The sequence below is a fragment of the Crinia signifera genome, chromosome 6, assembly GCF_055691185.1.
Source record: "Crinia signifera chromosome 6, ASM5569118v1, whole genome shotgun sequence".
Lineage (NCBI taxonomy): Eukaryota > Metazoa > Chordata > Amphibia > Anura > Myobatrachidae > Crinia > Crinia signifera.
The window spans coordinates 266,885,104-266,905,692 of record NC_139222.1 but is presented as its reverse complement, the minus strand read 5'-3'; the positions used below and the strand labels follow the sequence as shown (position 1 = coordinate 266,905,692).

At 47.1% G+C, this 20,589-nt stretch overlaps 1 protein-coding gene across 1 annotated transcript in view; it reads left to right on the top strand.

Moving 5' to 3' along the window:
• FANK1 (fibronectin type III and ankyrin repeat domains 1) overlaps nucleotides 1-20,589 on the top strand; it is an 82,759-nt gene that overhangs the window by 51,320 nt on the left and 10,850 nt on the right. The window contains exons 5-6 of the mRNA XM_083149529.1: nucleotides 8,293-8,367; nucleotides 12,621-12,686. Of these exons, the coding sequence (XP_083005655.1) occupies nucleotides 8,293-8,367; nucleotides 12,621-12,686 (141 nt within the window). The remainder of the gene's footprint in view (nucleotides 1-8,292; nucleotides 8,368-12,620; nucleotides 12,687-20,589) is intronic.

Below are 20,589 nucleotides of genomic sequence, written 5' to 3'. Positions count from 1 at the left end.
TCCCCCTCTATCCTCACTAACCAGCACTGCCTGTCTCCCCCTCCTGCCTGAGCAGCGGCAGCGCTGCCCTCTCCCCCTTCTCCCTCACTAACCAGCGCCAGCGCTGCCCAACTCCCCCTCTCCCCCCCCCCCCTGACTGAGCAGCGGCAGCGCTGCCCTCTCCTTTTTCTCCTTCACTAACCAGCGCTGCCCAACTCCCCCTCTCCCCCCCCCCTGACTGAGCAGCGGCAGCCCTGCCCTCTCCTTCTCCTTCACTAACCAGCGCCAGCGCTGCCCGACTCCTTCTCCCCTGACTGAGCAGCGGCAGCGCTGCCTGTTCCCCCTCCATCCTCACTAACCAGCACTGCCTGTCTCCCCCTCCTGCCTGAGCAGCGGCAGCGCTGCCCTCTCCCCCTTTTCCCTCACTAACCAGCGCCAACGCTGCCCAACTCCCCCTCTCCCCCCCCCCCCCCGACTGAGCAGCGGCAGCGCTGCCCTCTCCTTTTTCTCCTTCACTAACCAGCGCTGCCCAACTCCCCCTCTCCCCCCCCCCCCTGACTGAGCCGCGGCAGCCCTGCCCTCTCCTTCTCCTTCACTAACCAGCGCCAGCGCTGCCCGACTCCCCTTCTCCCCTGACTGAGCAGCGGCAGCGCTGCCTGTTCCCCCTCCATCCTCACTAACCAGCACTGCCTGTCTCCCCCTCCTGCCTGAGCAGCGGCAGCGCTATCCTCTCCCCCTTCTCCCTCACTAACCAGCAAAAGTACATAAGAGGAGACCTCTCGATCTCGAAGGCTGCAGGAACTTTAAGCAGTTTATTGGCCAGCAGTAACCAGGTGATGGGACATAGGATTGTACCCAGCTTACTTGTAGCTGCTTAGGGGGGGGGACGGACAAATTTACTTTGGCTCCCAAACTTTTGTCCTGGCTCCTAGATTTTAGAAAGATTTGTCAAGCCCTGCTTTAAAGAATATCATCACTGTACAGAGGTAAACCTCATTTTGTCCTTTTGGGGAAGATAGTCCCAATAAGAACTGTTGAGAAACAAATTACACTATATGTGCTCTTTTTATCTGTTTTTTATGTACGAATTACCCTTGAAAATCTGATGGTACATATTCCATACCTGGGAAATACAGAGCATATAAGCACGTAACTATTTGTTTACCATTTTTTTACCATCCTTTTGTGTTTATACATCTTTGAGCGCTACGAGGATCACATCACATTTTTTGTTTTGTATCATTTGTGTCGAGGAACCGAACTATCCCTCATTGTGGTTTGTGATCATCATTGCTGCTCTAGGCGCAGTTGTTACAGTAGAGAAAAAGTTTTGTGTACTTAAAATCGCTAGTCAGCGAGTTTCTGCAATCTCTGCAAGCATGAGCATGCGTGCACAGCCTGGTGGGTGACAGACGTGTCAATGGGCGGCAATGCAGTGTTTCAGAGGCAGAGCTTCTGTGTTACGGAAGTTCTGTCTGGACAACACTGAAGTGTCTGGCCCATTTGCAGGACGAGCCGTGGTGGCTGCGTGACGTCATGACTGGCTTCACAGTTAGGCTGCGCAGCCAGGGGGCTACCCTTAATATGTGAGCTTTCCACTGGAGGTGTCTGAGATCCACCACTTGTATACAAACACATAGCATGGCTATCAGAAGTAAGATGCAGCAGCTTCTCCTCCCATAGGCTTTTGTGGAGTCCGGTAGCATGAGATTGCACTGAGTCCAGGCTAGGTGAATGCAGTACTACTATGTAATAATGTTTGGCATATGTGTAAGCAGTATTACTGTATGGCAATATGTGTATAAGGACATTACTCATGTGCACAATAATGTGTAAGGGGAATTACTGGATGGCATTGTGTGTCAAAGGGCATTACTAATGTGTGGTACAGATGGAGCCACCGTTGTTCATTGCTGGCACCCTCCAGATCCTCTCATCTGGCGAACGCCGGCAATAGGGACTGGGACGCGCGTGCGTCTCACGCACACGCGCGCCCCAGTATCACGGCTGCTAGGCGGCGTCTCCCTGCCTACCTCTGCTTCAGGGAGACGGGCAGGGTTCGGGGAAGGGGGGGGTCGGCATGGGGGACCGGCGGCGACATTGTGGGAAGCTCCGTTGCCACGGGGCGCGCGAGCGTCTCGTGCGCACGCACTCCTGGCGGGAGCCGGACGCTGGTTATACTTTCGCCAGCCCCTGCAAGAACTAGGCAGGCTCCATCTGTAGAATGTGTAAGGGGCCTTACTGTGTGTCATTATACTGTATGTATAAGGGTCACTATTACTTTGTGGCATTATAAGATGTACTACTGTGTAGCGTAACATGTATAAAGGGCATTAGTGTGTGGTGTAATGTGAATAATGATCAATATGGTGTGGTGTAATGTGCATAAGGAGCAATGAGTCAGGGACAGGGCTAGGGGGCACCCCAAAAAATCTTGCCTTGGGCATCAAATTAGCTAGGGCCGACTCTGTGGCAAACTATAGGAAAATGCAATATAATATGTGTAATATTTATATGACTTAAGAAGCCATTTCATACCCGTGATCAGTGTAAAAGTTAAGAGGAAGCAGAAACTACCTGCTTGACTTTTATAAAGAAACTCATCTACATTTAATCCTTAGAAATGTCACTTCTGGGCGCTTATAAGCGGCGTCTCCAAGATAAGGCATGAGGGGGTCATTCTGAAAATTACAAAAGGTTACAAGGAAAACTTCTTAAAAAGTTTTGAGACGTTCATTCTCCGTATTTAAATAAAAGCATATCCGACTAGGTGATTTGAGCTAGAATTGCCAGAGAACATGTTCCCAGATCTAGGAGATAAGACACTCTACATTTTTTAATATAAACCTCTGCAATGAATCATCTGCCTTTGGCTCATTTTAATAATAAAATTTATATAAGAAAATAGTTTTGAACTCGAGCATCAGTTCTGAAATAGTCTTGGGAAATTAATTGTTTTCTTTTGTGAAAGTAGAAGTTGTATATTGCACTGCTCCCCTGCTGGGACTTCTGGTTCACAAGAGCTGGAGAAATAAAGACTTATTATACTTACCATCCATCAAATCCCTGCCGGCCAAAGGTGGTTTTACTGTGTGCGATATCCACCCCGTTACCCCCTACTGCAAACTGATCAGAGAGAATAGAAGAAGACAGTTCTGCTTTGCTTGCAACAAGTTTTCAAGTAAATAGTCCAATAGTATTATGTACTTTTTAATGGTAATACATTTTATAGACATGTAGTCTGTCTGGTTAACCCTAACCCTCCTTGCTTAGTACCTAAAGCCCCCACCCCATTCCACAGCCAAACCCTAACCTCCCCCACCCCACAGCCTAACTCTAATCCCAACCACCCTATCCCGCAGCCTAACCCTAACCTCCCCACAGCCTAATGCTAACCTTCCCCTCCCTGCAACCAAACCCTTCCCCCCTCCCTGCAGCCTAACCCTAACACCCCAAACCCGGCAACCTAATGCAATCCTCCTCCTCCCTGCAACCAAACCCTTCCCCCCTCCCTGCAGCCTAACCCTGACCTCCCCCTCCCTGCAGCCTAACCCTGACCTCCCCCTCCCTGCAGCCTAACCCTGACCTCCCCCTCCCTGCAGCCTAACCCTGACCTCCCCCTCCCTGCAGCCTAACCCTGACCTCCCCCTCCTGCAGCCTAACCCTAACACCCCAAACCCTGCAACCTAATGCAATCATCCTCCTCCCTGCAGCATAACCCTGACCTCCCCCTCCCTGCAGCCTAACCCTGACCTCCCCCTCCCTGCAGCCTAACCCTGACCTCCCCCTCCCTGCAGCCTAACCCTGACCTCCCCCTCCCTGCAGCCTAACCCTGACCTCCCCCTCCTGCAGCCTAACCCTAACAACCCAAACCCTGCAACCTAATGCAATCATCCTCCTCCCTGCAGCATAACCCTGACCTCCCCCACCCTGCACCTTAACCCTGACCTCCCCCTCCCTGCAGCCTAACCCTGACTTCCCCCTCCCTGCACCTTAACCCTGACCTCCCCCTCCCTGCAGCCTAACCCTGACCTCCCCCTCCCTGCAGCCTAACCCTGACCTCCCCTCCCTGCAGCATAACCCTGACCTCCCCCTCCCTGCAGCATAACCCTGACCTCCCCCTCCCTGCAGCCTAACCCTGACCTCCCCCTCCCTGCAGCCTAACCCTGACCTCCCCCTCCCTGCAGCCTAACCCTGACCTCCCCCTCCCTGCAGCATAACCCTGACCTCCCCCTCCCTGCAGCATAACCCTGACCTCCCCCTCCCTGCAGCATAACCCTGACCTCCCCCTCCCTGCAGCATAACCCTGACCTCCCCCTCCCTGCAGCATAACCCTGACCTCCCCCTCCCTGCAGCCTAACCCTAACACCCCAAATCCTGCAACATAATGCAATCATCCTCTTCCCTGCAGCCTAACCCTGACCTCCTCTCCCTGCAGCCTAACCCTGACCTCCTCTCCCTGCAGCCTAACCCTAACCTCCCCCTCCCTGCAGCCTAACCCTAACCTCCCTCTCCCTGCAGCCTAACCCTAACCTCCCCCTCCCTGCAGCCTAACCCTAACCTCCCCCTCCCTGCAGCCTAACCCTAACCTCCCCCTCCCAGCAGCCTAACCCTAACCTCCCCCTCCCTGCAGCCTAACCCTAACACCCCAAACCCTGCAACCTAATGCAATCCTCCTCCTCCCTGCAGCCTAACCCTGACCTCCCCCTCCCTGCAGCCTAACCCTAACCTCCCCTTCCCCAGCAGCCTAACCCTAACCTCCCCTTCCCCATCAGCCTAACCCTAACTTCCCCTCCCAGCAGCCTAACCCTGACCTCCCCCTCCCTGCAGCCTAATCCTAACCTCCCCTTCCCCACAGCCTAACCCTAACCTCCCCTCCCAGCAGCCTAATCCTTACCTTACCCTCTCTGCATCCTAACCCTAAGTCCCTCCATTAGTGCCTAAACCTAACCCCCACTTACCCGGCCACACAGCATACTTACCAATTATGGTCTGATTTTTACTAGTCCGAGTTCACTAAATAGCGGCGACTTTCTCCTGACATTCATTATATACATTGATGGAATTAAAGTCCCATTCGATCCATGTTTACGCCCTGGCGTCTTCACAACGTACAGAATTCCCCATATCTGATCCTTTCCTCCAAGCCTCCTAGGTGGAATTGTTCTGCATTCTATAATTTAGCCCAGTGATATATTGTTCGCTGCGCAGCTTTTTCCACTTCTTCTCCATCCACTTAAACTCCACAGAGAAATCCCGTCTGCTATTCTGTTTTATGGTAAACTATTTCTCATTTACGACATTGTATTTCTTCGCTTTGTTGGAAGGTCATCAGAAAATGTTCTTTTCAGAGCAGCGGTTGTACGCTGGTCCTGAGAAACGTGACGGATGCTAGCGGCGTACCATCAGTGTTAGCATAAATATCCCTCCACCTGCCGTAATTCATTTACCTATGACTTGTTTGCTTTTAAACGGGGAACTACACAATAGGTATAAAACACTTGGCGTAAAGCTTTATTTATTGCACAAAGGGGAAGAGTCAAAAAGTTCCTTCAAAGTCACTTTAGTATCAACCCTTCATTCATTCCAGATTTAATTTTTTCTAAAATACTGCTCTGTTTAGCCTTATTTACAGTGCATCTGGAAAGTTTTCACAGCACGTCACTTTTTTCACATTTTGTTATGTTACAGCCTTATTTCAACATAAATTCATTTTCCCCCTCAAAATTCTACACAAAATACCACATAATGACAACATGAATAAAGTTTTTTTTGGGAGATTTAAAAAAAAAAAAAAAAATTGCATGTATATAAGTATTCACATCCTTTGCCATGAATCTCAAAATCGAGCTCAGGTGCATCCTGTTTCCATTGATCATCCTTGAGATGTTCCTACAGTTAAATTGGAGTCCACCCGTGGTAAATTCACTTGACTGGACATGATTTGGAAAGGAACACACCTGTCTATATAACGTCCCACACTGGACGGTGCATGTCAGAGCACAAACCAAGTCAAAAGAATTGTCTGTAGACCTCCGAGACAGGACTGTCCCGAGGTACAAATCTGGGGAAGGGTGCAGAAAAATATCTGCTGTTTTGAAGGCCCCATTGGACTTTTTCTAGAGCTGGCCGGCTGTCTAAACGGAGCGATCGGGGGAGAACGGCCCTAGTCAGGGAGGTGACCAAGAACCTGATGATCAAAGTTACAGCATTCCTCTGTGGAGAGAGGAGAACCTTCCTGAAGTACAACCATCTCTGCAGCAATCCACCAATCAAACCTGTATGGTAGAGTGGCCGGATGGAAGTCGCACCTTCGTAAAAAGCACATGGCAACCCACCTGGAGTTTGCCAAAATGCACCTGAAGGACTCTCTGACCATGAGAAACAAAATTCTCTGGTCTGATGAGACAAAGATAGAACTCTTTGGCATGAATGCCAGGCATCATGTTTAGAGGAAACCAGGCACCGCTCATCCCTACAGTAAAGCCTGGTGGTGGCAGCATCATGCCGTGGGGATGTTTTTCAGTGCCATGAACTGGGAGACTAATCAGGATAGAGGGGAAGATGAAGGCAGCAATGTACGGAGACACCCTGGATGAAAACCTGCTCCAGAGCACTCTTGACCTCAGACTGGGGCGGCTGAAAATGGCTGTGCACCGACGCTTGCCATCCAACCTGATGGAGCTGAGAGGTGCCGCAAAGAGGAATGGTCGAGACTGCTCAAAGACAGGTGTGCCAAGCTTGTGGCATCAGATTCAAAAAGACCTGAGGCTGTAATTGCTGCCAAAGGTCGTATTGAACAAAGGCTGTAAATATTTATGTACATGTGATTTCTTAGATTTTTATTTTTAATAAATTAGCAAAAAATGTTTTTCGGATTGTCATTATGCGGTATTGTGTGTAGAATTTCAAGGAAAAAAATTATTGATTCCATTTTTAAATAAGGCTGTAACATTAAAAAAAGTGAAGCACTGTGAATACTTTCTGGATCTATCGTATGTCTTCATTAATCATGAGAGTAAGGTGACATCAGGGATCTCTTTATTATACGTGTCATTTTTTATCCTGATCCAGATCCTTCCATTATTAGAATGTGTATACCAGCAGACGCGCTAAAAACAAAATGAGAATCATTGCTGTATTTGTACAAAAATAGGCAGTGAGCTTATAATCCATGTTTGTACTTCGTAAATCACCTCTATTGATTTGGGACAGATGACAGGCTTTCCCAGAAATATGGCAGCATGCAGTAAGAAACTTTTGACTTTTTTTTTCTGACAAAACAGGTCTGAAAGGCAAAGACTTTGTCCTTTGCCTTTTCTACAAAGTATAATAGTCTTTTCAAGTTTAATTGCTTTTTAAAGTGTTCCCTTTCCTCCATCACCATCCCCCAGTAGGGGGAGGCATTTTGGGGTATGAGCTAGCATTCCTGAGAATGCAACCGAAAAAAAAAAATGCATGCAACTAGGCAAAACCATGCTGCAGTGCAGGTGGGGCAGAAGTAACGTGCAGAAAGATTTAGATATGGGTGGGGTGTGTTCATTTGCAGTGTAAAAATAGGCTACATTCAAAAGCAGCCAACTTTTTTACCCTGCACAGAAAAATATAAATGTATTTACTTACCATTGCATGGCAGTGTGATTTGTCCCAGACACAGGGGGAGATTCTGTAAGCTAAAAATGCGGTAAAAACCCCCGTTATCAGGGTTTTTACCGCATTTTGGGATGCTGTAAGCATCCCCCGCCAGGTTACCGCGGCGGGGGGCATCGCCAGAAAATCTGGTGATGCCCCATAGAAGCCAATGGGCTTCTACCGCATCCCACCGCCTCCCCGCAACGACCCCCCGCCGCCCCGCATCGCCCCCTCCCCTCTCACCTGTGTCCGGGCAGCACAGAGCTGTGCTGCCCGGACCTGTGACCTCCTCCCTGCACTGATCCTCTTCCGGGTGCAGGGAGGAGGAGAGCCCGGCCCAGCAGCAGCAGCGCCGGGTGTGTGAGGGAGGGGGGAGCCGCCGGGACCTGCTGGGACCCAGCGACTCTCACCGCAAAGGACAGCTCTTAACACAACAGCTGTCCTTTGCTATAATTATCCCATATGTTAGAACATATGCGATAATTTTAACTGCGAAGAGAGGCGAAGGGGGGTGGAGATTCTTAGAGAATCTCCCCCACAATAGAGTCAATTTACTAAACTAAAGCTTCTAAAAATGAAAGGAGGTGATGTTTCCCATAGCAACCCATTGCTATACTATATTAGTAAAGATATTCTGATATAAAAATCTGTGTTTCTAATCTGTCAATTTTGCCATTGTAGGTACATGAAAGTCAACGTTCCTGATAAACTGGGATTCAGTCCTCTCATGGTTGCTGCACAAAGAGGATATTTCAGGTAGCGTTTAATATATCTTGTCCTTATCGGTCTCATTTTGTGTTCAGCGCCTGCTAATATTTGGGTCAAGGTTTGCACCGGAGTTATTCCTGTCCCAGACGTCAGCGGTGATTAGAACCAGGTGAAATCCCCTCATACAGTATGTGATGTGTGGGCGGAGGGCGCGGGGAATGTTCTATACTTGGTGCAGCTGGCTGCTATTACTGTCAGTAGGATAGTCTGGGCAGGGAAGCCGCACTCATTTCCCGGTCGCCTCAGGAGGGCGAGGAAGGAGGCCGCCTCGGATCTTGGAGACAATCTCCAGGTTCTCCGAGATCTCCTGAAGGATACTGTGACAGATACAAGATAAGAACAGGTTGTCACTGCTAATGACTGTTAGGTGATTATACAGTGTATTTACAGTTAATATCTGCCAGCCCGTAATGGGGAAAGTATTGTCTTTGCGCACAGGTTATTAGTAAAGGTCACTTATTGACCCTGCAGAATACTTTGCGGCATTCGTTTGGTTTTCTGTTTTCTGCAGTTTGCACAAATATGTAATTATCCTGTAAATTATAGTAATAAATGCCAGTAATGCTACAGATCACAGTTCATACAATGCTTCCGCACTGCAGGCTCCAGCCACTGGGAACATGTCCTTATGTAAGACCTGGATTCATTTATAATAAAACAAAATATAGTATCGGGTTACTCTAACCCTGATTTTAGGAGATGACGATATTATAATCTTAAGGCTGCAGGAATCATCTTCGCTCCTGTGGAGATGTTACAGATGTATGAGGCAGATGTATTAAGCCTGGTGCAATGATAAGTAGTTGGTAAGTGGGGATAAAGTGGAAGGTGATAAGGCGCTACCCCCGGGGTGGCTAACCAATCAGAGGCAATGAGAGAAAAAATATGTTATGGTAAGACAATGAGCCGATACGGTGTAAAAAAAAATGGGTGTGGCCAATCTACTAGCAGCACATTTACATATCTCCAAACTTTTGTGTGCCGAAGGTGCAGCTGGCCTAGGAATAGGCGGAGCTTCACATCAGGTGGGCGTGACCCCTGTTTTGTTCATTTCCATAGGCATGCCTAGTTCTCCCCTAGCAAGGTTGTAGATACTGCTTCCGTATACTTTACCTATAAGGAGGCAGTATCTACAACCTTAGTGGAACTATATTGTGGTGAGTCAAATTTGGGAGCCATTCCACTCTCCCACTGTAGTGTCCTTTTTGTCATCTTGTTGTATACTCTCCTCAACATATTTTATATACATTTTTTATATCAATAAAAATTTTTTTTTTTAAACATCTGCTTGGTACTTGGTGACCGAACATCAAAGAAACCTTTAGGGGAAGATACACCACCAGGATGATGTAAGCATTTATGTGAACATATATTCAAAGATACCTTTATACGTGTTGTGTTCACATAGTGAATGTAAGCTTTCTGTAAGCATTTCTACTTGCTTCAGCACAAAGGGTGTCCCCATAAGGATTGACATCGCAAACCCATACCAGAAGAGATACCACTCCTTTGGAATATATTTATTCATTAAGAACTTGTTTTAAATACTACACTATGAATATATTTTTGTTCGATTTTTTTTTTTTTAATATGAGAAAATCTTCCCAAGAAGTTTTGAAGTGACCGTGTGTATACCCTTCCATTTGTTCCATTACTCCTGGACACGTAACTGTGAGGTTACGGGTTCCTCAATCATTCAGACACCGAGCAGATGAAACTAAAATAATGTTTTATTTTCCACAGCACACACAAATAGATAATAAACAGGAACAATAGGCAAATGTAGCATAGAAACAATATCCAGGTAGCAGTCCAAACAGGCAGTCCTTGTAGCGTCACAGTTTCAGACCAATTCCACAGAGCAGTGATAGCAGGTTAGTCCTCCGAATTCCACAGGGATCCCCACCCTATCACTTATTCCACACAGCCGTGATAGTGCAGGAAACCTGTATAAGTCCACACAGCACCAGATGCTCCACACAGGAGCGTAGTAGGGCCCACCCAGGGCAGATGATGCGTTCCACAAGATACCTATGCAGAGTATTACCTCTCAGCCCCGGATAGCGACTAACACACTGAGCTGACCTGCGCAAGCTATTTTAAAACCTCCCAAATTCCCACAGGGTTAGCACCATCAGGGGGGTGGGGGGCAGAAATAAAGATGGCTGCTAAAAGGGTTCTCCCTGGCATCTCCTATTTAATTACAAACAAGCAAGAGAGCTGGGTTTGCTAAAATGGGAAAGGCAAACCCAGCCCTCTTGTCAGCACGGTGGGGGGCAGATGGAAGAGCTGACGGTGGATGTTAATAGAAACCACAGTGATTGTATGCTACCCAGCTGTGTACTGTTTCCCGCACCCGCAGCACTGCCGCTTGCCTCCTCTGACCGTGCCACAGTCAGAGGAGGCAAGCGTCAGTGTCACGGGTGCGGGAGCTGCATTTTATTAAGAAAAGAGTCACATGTGGCTCAAGAGCCACAGGTTTTAAACCCCTGCACTAGCCAATCAGCTCTGTTTAAAATATGACAGTTACAGTAGGACCTGATTGTCTAGTGCGTTATTACCTTCCACTTTATCACTTTACCATGCTGAATACATCCGCCCCTAATGGGGCCTACACACGGGGCGATTTTAGGACGTTTTCGAAGCAGTCTAACTACATGAATTCAGCCAGTGTACCGATGTACCATTTCTGCGCATGTCTGTACGCAGGGGAGCGATCGAACTTGGCAAGAAGTCCGGTTGCTGAGTGCTCGCTCCTGGTCTTCCGAGCAGGGGGTGGAGAGGGGCGTTGCTGCCTGATCAGGGTCATTACCCCGCCCTGCGTTTCAGGTGCGTTCTCATTAAAAGGCAGGGCGTGCGTATGGAAATGCGGTTGTGACGTGCGTGTGGGGGGCGGACAGCTGATGTAACCGGATGTCAGCTGCCCGCCCATATCCCTGCTTTTCTTCTCATATGTACGAGTGGTTGCTGACCACTACTGCATACTGCGTGGGCGAGCGCTTTCCGCATCAGCGATGGGGGAGGTTCCCGCAAGCATCCGAATGGATGTTCACGTAAAACATCTGTTCGCATGCTGACCAGCCAAATACGGCGTGCGAATGGCGGTGACGGTGATCCATTGGCTAGGCAGGTTTGGGACATTCGCTTCGGTCCCTGCACGGGTCAGATTGTAGCGATCTGAATAAGGGCCTATGGGGAAAATTTGATGGGAGATGGGAGTCCTGTTGGGTGGGGAGTCCTGTTTCACATGAGATGTGGCAACCAATCAAAATCTACTTATTTATTAAGCACATTGTAGAAGATAATAGATAGTGTCTGATTGGTTGCCCATAGCAATGTCTATTGTTAAATAGAACTCCCATCTTAGTAAATCCCCCCGCCCCCCATGTGTATGATATCTTTACCGATCTCTTTACTCTACTGATGGGACTTGACACCTGGGCCAGGACAGAGAGGGGAGCTCGCCCAGCTCCCACCCGGCTAATCCATAAATCTCCTGGGCCAACTGTAGCGCTCCCGGGATATGGGTGACAAGTGTGGGGTGGGGGGGGGGGGTGTTGCAACTACTAATTATTCTGCAATGGGCTTGAGCGAGGGACCTGTATACTTGTCCCTCATCGTGACATCTTTGGAAAGATGCTGCACATTGAAGGCACAGACTATGGTTCTGTGTCTTTGCTCTCTAGTGCACACCCGTCATCTTCCCAAATATCACTGGCAAGATGGCGCCGTCCAGGAGGAGGAACCCACTTGTCATCTCAACAAGGTAAGATACTGATGCACCCACTTCACGGCCCTGCAATTACTATTTACTAAATATAATTGTTTTGTAAGGGGGTGTGGCCACACTCTTGGTAAGGCCACGCCCCCTGACATCCTGATTAATACCTCATGGGGATCTAGGCAACTCGTGATTTGGGGCCCTGTTTCCATCTCTGCTTGTAAAAAATCTGGTTAGTGCAATGCCGACCCTCGGTACGCACTGAGCCGGAGGGGGGAACCTATAATGGATTGTCTGGCTCTGACGTTCATCCATCTGATCTCAGTCATCAAATCCTCTGTTCTCTTCTTAGATCTTTCATTAGTGTTATATATTGTAAGAAGCATAAAGTATGGAAGTGTGTGTGTATATATATATATATATATATATATATATATGTGTATATCTTCAGCATTATCCCTCTTTGATGATATTTGGTGATAGTCTGGACTATTTGATCTTGTGCTATTGTATGTTCTAGGCTGGTGCAGTTACTAGTAGAACACGGCGCAGATATCAGCCAGGTAAACGGCAGTGGGAAGAACAGGTATGTGGTATTAGTGAGCGCCCTTGTGTTGTCTTGTAATGTATAATTGACACATTACATGTGATGGCACTCCACTGATCTCAATGCGTTTAATGGTGGTGAATGAGGTCACTGCTGGTGAATGTGACTATATAGATCAGACAGTGTCGGTAGGCAATACCAAAACTCAAACAAACCTGAGAACAAGTGCAAATGCTTGGGGTCTTAGGAACCAATGGCACAAAAAACATCTCTCATACTCATTAATGCCCCGCATGCTGGGACTTGTGGTAGTCCCAGCATGCGGGGGAGGGACTTGTAGTTCACCTGTAAAAAGGAATGGTGTTTTTTTGTGTGATTTTACCGTATCAGGCTGGCGTCCACCACCCATGGATGCCGGTGACAGCCCCGGGCTTCCTGGGGGAAGGAGGGGGGGGTCCGCATCCGCACTCCCCAAGGTACCCTGTCCAGGGCTGACCAGCCACGGTGAGCATGATACGGCCGGGAGACCTTATGTAAAAAGTGTCCCCCGGCTGTGGCATGACACCACGGGCTGTTGGAGCCCAGTGCTGGTTCCAAAATACGGGAGACCCCCAGTTTTTTTGTCCCCCGTATATTTGGAACCAGGACCGGTCCAAGAGTCTGGGGCTGGTTTCAGAAATACAGGGGACCCCCTACGCTATTTGTCCCCCGTATTTTTGGAACCAGGTCCGGCTCAATGAGCCCGGGGCTGGTTATGCTCAGGAGGGGGGGGGGACCCCACGACATATTTTTTTAATTTTTTAAAACAAAATCGCATATGTCCTCAAATTCCCACATTTTCATGACTAAAAATTGCACCTTATTGAACCAAATCGCACTTTTTTGCCGTGAATTAGCATCTCATTAAATATGCGAATTTGCTGCGAATTTTGACAAATTCCCTTGGCACTCAAAGGGTTAAGGGAAGGTTAAGCACCCGGGGGGGAGGGGGGGGGGAATAGGGTGTGCAGAGGAGGTAGGGGTAAAATGAGCATATTCCATGTGCTCTATTAATAATCAGCCATGTGTCTGGCTGCACTGCAGGTGACGGGCAGCCTGTAATGTGTGAGGACAGTGTGACCGGACAGCGGCTTGTGTATATATGAAGCATCCTCACCTTTCCTCCTACATATGCTGAGGGGAGGCTGAGTTACAGCAGTGTGAACGCAGCAGGCAGCTGGCTCCCCCCTCAGAGCTGCAGTGTGTGTATAGTTCACAGTAATGGCCAGTCATGTGTCCTCAGCGATTATTCCCCGTAAGGTGTTGTATAAACAAGTGACAGCGAGCCCGGCCAACAGAGACATCGCTCGTCGCTCTCTCATCTCCAGCCAATATTATTCCAGTAACCGGCTACAGGGAACACGCTGCACACATATGTACTGCTGCAAGACGACTCTTCTGGCTGGCAGTAAGTTCTAGTTTCCTCAGTACAGTCACCAATTTTAAGAGCTGAAAAACCCAGCGCCCAAACCTATCATTCTACAGCATAACCCTCCCACGGCATACTTATATTCGGGGTGTCGGCTTTCGGGATTGAGGGGGCAACATTCTCACGGGGGTCCTGATTCCAGTGCCAGTCATCTGCCCTCCAGCATCCCATCCGTTGGGATGCCCACTACATCCCGTATATTATTAAGCAAATGTCAGGCTTGTTTAATAGTCTTAGTGACATGGGGGTCACAAGAGGGGGCAGCATACAAACTCCGAGTTTTCTGGGCAGTCAGTGATTACAGGTAAGGTGTTAGTTCCTGTTCTGGGCAGTCAGTGATTACAGGTAAGGTGTTAGTGCCTGACTCTGGGCAGTCAGTGATTACAGGTACAGCGTTAGTTCCTGGCTCTGGGCAGTCAGTGATTACAGGTACAGCGTTAGTTCCTGGCTCTGGGCAGTCAGTGATTACAGGTACAGCATTTGTTCCTGGCTCTGGGTAGTCAGTGATTACAGGTAAGGTGTTAGTTCCTGGCTCTGGGTAGTCAGTGATTACAGGTAAGGTGTTAGTTCCTGGCTCTGGGCAGTCAGTGATTACAGGTAAGGTGTTAGTTCCTGGCTCTGGGTAGTCAGTGATTACAGGTAAGGTGTTAGTTCCTGGCTCTGGGTAGTCAGTGATTACAGGTAAGGTGTTAGTTCCTGGCTCTGGGCAGTCGGTGATTACAGGTAAGGTAATAGTTCCTGGCTCTGGGCAGTCAGTGATTACAGGTACAGCGTTAGTGCCTGACTCTGGGCAGTCAGTGATTACAGGTACAGCGTTAGTTCCTGGCTCTGGGCAGTCAGTGATTACAGGTACAGCGTTAGTTCCTGGCTCTGGGCAGTCAGTGATTACAGGTACAGCATTTGTTCCTGGCTCTGGGTAGTCAGTGATTACAGGTAAGGTGTTAGTGCCTGACTCTGGGCAGTCAGTGATTACAGGTACAGCGTTAGTTCCTGGCTCTGGGCAGTCAGTGATTACAGGTACAGCGTTAGTTCCTGGCTCTGGGCAGTCAGTGATTACAGGTACAGCATTTGTTCCTGGCTCTGGGTAGTCAGTGATTACAGGTAAGGTGTTAGTTCCTGGCTCTGGGTAGTCAGTGATTACAGGTAAGGTGTTAGTTCCTGGCTCTGGGTAGTCAGTGATTACAGGTAAGGTGTTAGTTCCTGGCTCTGGGCAGTCAGTGATTACAGGTAATGTGTTAGTTCCTGGCTCTGGGTAGTCAGTGATTACAGGTACAGCCTTAGTTCCTGGTTCTCGCAGTCAGTGATTATAGGTAAGGTGTTAGTTCCTGTTCTGGGCAGTCAGTGATTACAGGTACAGCGTTAGTTCCTGGCTCTGGGCAGTCGGTGATTACAGGTAAGGTGTTAGTTCCTGGCTCTGGGCAGTCGGTGATTATAGGTAAGGTGTTAGTTCCTGTTCTGGGCAGTCAGTGATTACAGGTACAGCGTTAGTTCCTGGCTCTGGGCAGTCGGTGATTACAGGTACAGCGTTAGTTCCTGGCTCTGGGCAGTCGGTGATTTTATGTACAGTGTTAGTTCCTGGCTGTGGGCAGTCAGTAATTACAGGTACAGCGTTAGTTCTTGTCTCTAGGCAGTCCGTGACTACAGAACCAGCGTTAGTTCATGTATCTGGGCAGTTTGTGATTACGGATCCAGCATTAGTTCATGTATCTAGTTAGTCAGCTAGTACAGGGTGGGGGCTAACACATCATTAGGCCCCACCCCATAGTGGCCATTGAGTAAGACGTGGGGGTAAATTAAATGATTTTTTGTGAGTTAGTCTTGCCCCATGAAAACGGAGCCGCAATTCCCTCTGTTCTCTCCCCGTCCTGCCTGTTTCCCAATGGAAGTGGGCATGATTACCAAATATCTGGTCACTCTCCAGGGCTGCAGGGGATTACCCCAAAAGTCGGTAGTGTCCCACAACTTTGGCGAGAGCAGGTATGTTCTAGATACCACATCTATTCCACAGTGCCATACAATCCTGGATAGAACGCTGACTAACCACACTGTAGGTCACAGAATAACAACTGTGCATTTGCTGCGCTGTCACAGTGCCAGGATCTGCTGCAGGGATCCACAGTAACAAATGCAAATAAGATTGTGGCACTGAATGAAGGAAGATCCATAGAGTGAAGATGAACAGCTGCTTATTATCATAGCTGCAGTGTTCCCCGCCTCGCTGGCCTCATGTCAGGCAGGAAAACAGCAACGCCAACACAGGAACCAATCAAAGTATTTACCAGCAATCTGAATGCTCATCACAGGTGTCATTCACATCATCAATTCTAGCAGAGCTAGTACATGTGCTGTACCCCAATGCGCTCACATCCAGGGAATAGACCAATTCTGCATACAGTATAATGTTACATATCGCTTTTACCATAGTCTGAATACTGTTATCAGGATCAATGACGAGTCACGGTCCGCATTTGCTGTTATTTATACTGATATATATATATATATATATATATATACAAACAGACACAGATGGAGCACCTGTCAGCCAGCCTGAACTATCGCCAGATCTCCTGAGCTGGCGCAGGTTGGCGGACAGGAGCTCCATCATTCTCACATCCCCGTCAGCACGGCAACGGGAGTGGTTACCCTGCCCATCTCCGCTTCAGGGAGACGGGTGGGGGGTGTGGGTAGCTACGGGGGAGCCGGCGGAGGGCTCCATCAGAACGGGGGCGCGAGCATCTCGTGCGCCCTCTTCTAGCGGCTGGACACACAGCTGATCTGTCTGCCAATTATGACATCATCACCTTGCACAACACATTTTCTTGGTCACATGGTTTTCTGCTCTGTCTATTTAAACTGCATGTTTGTAACCTTTGGACTTGTTCCTTAAGACGAATGAATGAATCGAAACGTTGAAGACATCTGGGAGCCTGGTATCCCTTATTCTTACAGTCCAATAGTACGCCTGTTAAAGCACCATATTCTCATCCCCAAGGAAGGCACCTGGCAATCTACTTTATATATATAAATAATATATACTTTTATATATATATATATATATATATATATATATATATAAAAGTTCAAAGGATACCGCACCCGCCGGACTTCTTTTAGCAAAATTAACGTCACACTGCAACTGCCATTTATCAGCAACGTTTCGGGATTTTTTATTTATCCCGTCCTCAGGCTATACACACAAACATATAAATGAACATATAATACATTTAAATACCTTCACATTTCGCGCCACACGTCCGGCGTCCGCCTTCCGTCTCTGCCAGCAGCTTCCTGGGTGGGATCTCTCCACCCCTCCCGTCAGCGTGTCAGTGACGTCAGCGGAGACCGGCGTCTGTTGCGAGGTGCAATACAATGTTACTATGGAAACATATACACAAAAGACGTACATCGGTAAAAACATTCAAAATGAGTAATATAAAGAAAAGATGGACTACAGATTCTCTATTCATTTAACACATGATACACTTGCATTCTTATTATGCGTTTTATCCATTCCATTAGAGGACAGCTATTATTGGTTACATAGATTTTTTTCGTTATTATGTTAGAGAAAGATGTTAAGATTGAGCTGGTCGTTCAAACCTTTTGGTTTGACTGTATCTAATGTGAAAATCCATTTGGATTCACATTTCAGTAACTTTAAATGCCTATCCCCTCCTCTGCCATCATCGGCATGTATCTAAAACTTGCCAAGCTATGCTTTGCTTCTGCAAAGTGCTTGGCAAGTGGTTGGTTTCCCCCTTTGCCATTAATTGCTGCTCTAATTGCAGACCTATGTTGTGCCATGCGTTCCTTAAAGGTGCGCATGGTCTTACCAACATAGGCAAGTCCACATGGGCATTTTGCCAAATATACAATGTAAGAGCTAGAACAGGTGAGAGTATGGTTAATGGTGTATTTTTGGCCTGTATGTGGATGGCAAAAATATTTTCCTGTTGTCATATAACTACAGGTTGCACATCCAGTGCACCTGTAACAACCGTTAGTTTTTCTTGTTTTCATTTTACCTTCCTTTAATGACTTGGTCACATCCGAATGTACAAGCCAGTCCCTAATACTCTTGCCTTTTTGGTAGCAATGTCTTATCTGCATTCTTTTTAAGCTCTTAAATTCATCCTGTACTACTGGCCAGTTGTTTCTAGATGTCTCTCTAACAGTTTTAGATGAGGTGTTGTACTTCTGTACCCAGTTTACATTTTGGGTGTCTATTTTGGGGGTCTTACTGATCAGAGTTTCATGCCTGGGGATTGCTTCCACTTTTTCCCGTGCCTTGTTTAATGTTTTTTGATTGTAACCCCTTTGAATAAATTTCCTGTTCATTTCATCCAATGTGGATGAGAGTTGGGCTGGGTCATTGGTAATTCTTTTTGCCCTTAAAAATTGGGAAAAGGGTAGGCTATTGATGGTATTGCTTGGGTGGAAACTATCTGCTCTTAAAATTGTATTTTTATCAGTAGGCTTCGTATATAAGCTTGTACTGATTTTGTTATTCGCCACCTTTATTTTAACATCTAAGTATACAATTTCTTCCAGGCTCATGGTATGAGTGTATTTGATAGGACAATCAGCATTATTGATCTCTTCCAACACATTCTGAAACTCATCAAAACTGCCACGCCATAGCAATATGACATCGTCTATATACCTCTTATAGTACAATATCTTATCTCTCATATCTCTGTTCAGGAAAAATCTCTTGTCTATATGTGTCATGTAACCATTGGCATAGGTAGGTGAGACATTCGACCCCATTGATACACCAGTTTTCTGGAGATAATACTTGCCGTTAAAGTAAAAATAATTTCTCTCCAAAATTAATCTCAACAAATGCATAAAGAAATTAACATTAGGACCCACATATAGGGGATTATCACTGATAAGGTCTTGGATGGCAGACAGACCTTCCCCATGGGGAATATTGGTATACAAACTGGTGATGTCCAGAGTCACCAACCAGGTGTTGTCCGGAACATCACCAAATTTGTCCAATGAAACCAACAGGTCAGTGGTATCCCTCAGATATGTCTCCCCCGCCTGGACGCACGGCTGTAGGAAAAAGTCCAGATATTTAGAGATGTTATTATAAAGTGACTCTCGTGCCGACACAATTGGTCGACCAGGCGGGTTTGACATATCCTTGTGGATTTTAGGCAATGTGTACAATAGGGGTACACGTGGCTGATCGATCTTCAAAAACTGATAAATTTCTTGCTCAATAATTTTATTTTCTTTAGCCTCTTGGAGGACTACATCAATCTCCTTTTTGAATTGATCTGTAGGATCGCCACTTAACAAAGTATAGACATTTTTATTGTCCAATTGTTTGTAGATCTCTTTACAGTATTTTTCTATGTCCAAAACGACAATTGCGCCCCCTTTGTCCGCGGGTCTTATGCATATGTCATTATAACCACTTAGGTTCTTAAGTGCGGTCCATTGTTCCTGATTCAGATTATTTCTTTGGGTCTTGTTTGCAAAGGCCTCATTTTTTACTTGGACATTAGTGGTCTTCATAAATGCTGTAATTGCTGCATTATTGGAATGCGGAAAAAAATTGGATTTAATTTTGAATTTTGATGGTTCTTTTGTATTCGATGGTTTCCCTTCGAAGAACTCGCGGAGATGTAGTTGTCTCTGTATGTTCAGCTGGTCAAGCTGCCAATCAAATGGTTTGAAGTGTGTGGTAGGTACATATCCTAGCCCTTTATTCAATACCTCCATTTCCACGGGTGTCAGTTCTCTTTGTGACAGATTGTAAACTACTTGATGTTCTTCCGGCCCCGACTCGTCCCTCTTCCTCCACTTTTTGCCTCCCCGTCTTGTGCGTTTGCTTTTGTTCCGCGTCCAGCGCGGGTTCTTGCGCCTAAAGGGGGCTTATTATAAGTTGAGGGTCCTTCACGTGCATCACTCATGTCGTCATATGAGGATGATTGGGGATCACTTGAGTCTTGCCGATATCTATGATGTTGTTTTTTGTACTGACCCCGCCTCCATTGGGGTTTGTCACGGTTACCTGATAACCATCTATAGACACTCAGTTCTTCATAGTCTCTATTGACAGTTTCAAATTTTTGCTTCTTAAAAGCAACTAGTTCTTTCTTATAGGTTTGCACCTGTCCATTTAGTTTCTCCAACCATTTGCCGGGCATCTCTTGTGCTATGGTTGCCTGATTGTCACGTTCAAACGCAGAGATTTTCTCTTGTGTAGCCTTTAATTCTCGCGCTGATTCTTCGACCACCAAGGTCATCATGTCTAGGGAACATTTGTTAAGGATCGCGATCCAGCGACGAACAAAATCTTTATTATGTCTCCCAATAGTGGGCATGTTGCGTACTCTGAACCCTCTAGGGATTTTCTTTTCCCTTATATACTCTGAGAGGGTAATCCCATGGAGGAGAAAGTCCGTCTCTTTTTTTCTCAATCTCAGGAGTGTATTGTGGATCTCCTCATGTGTG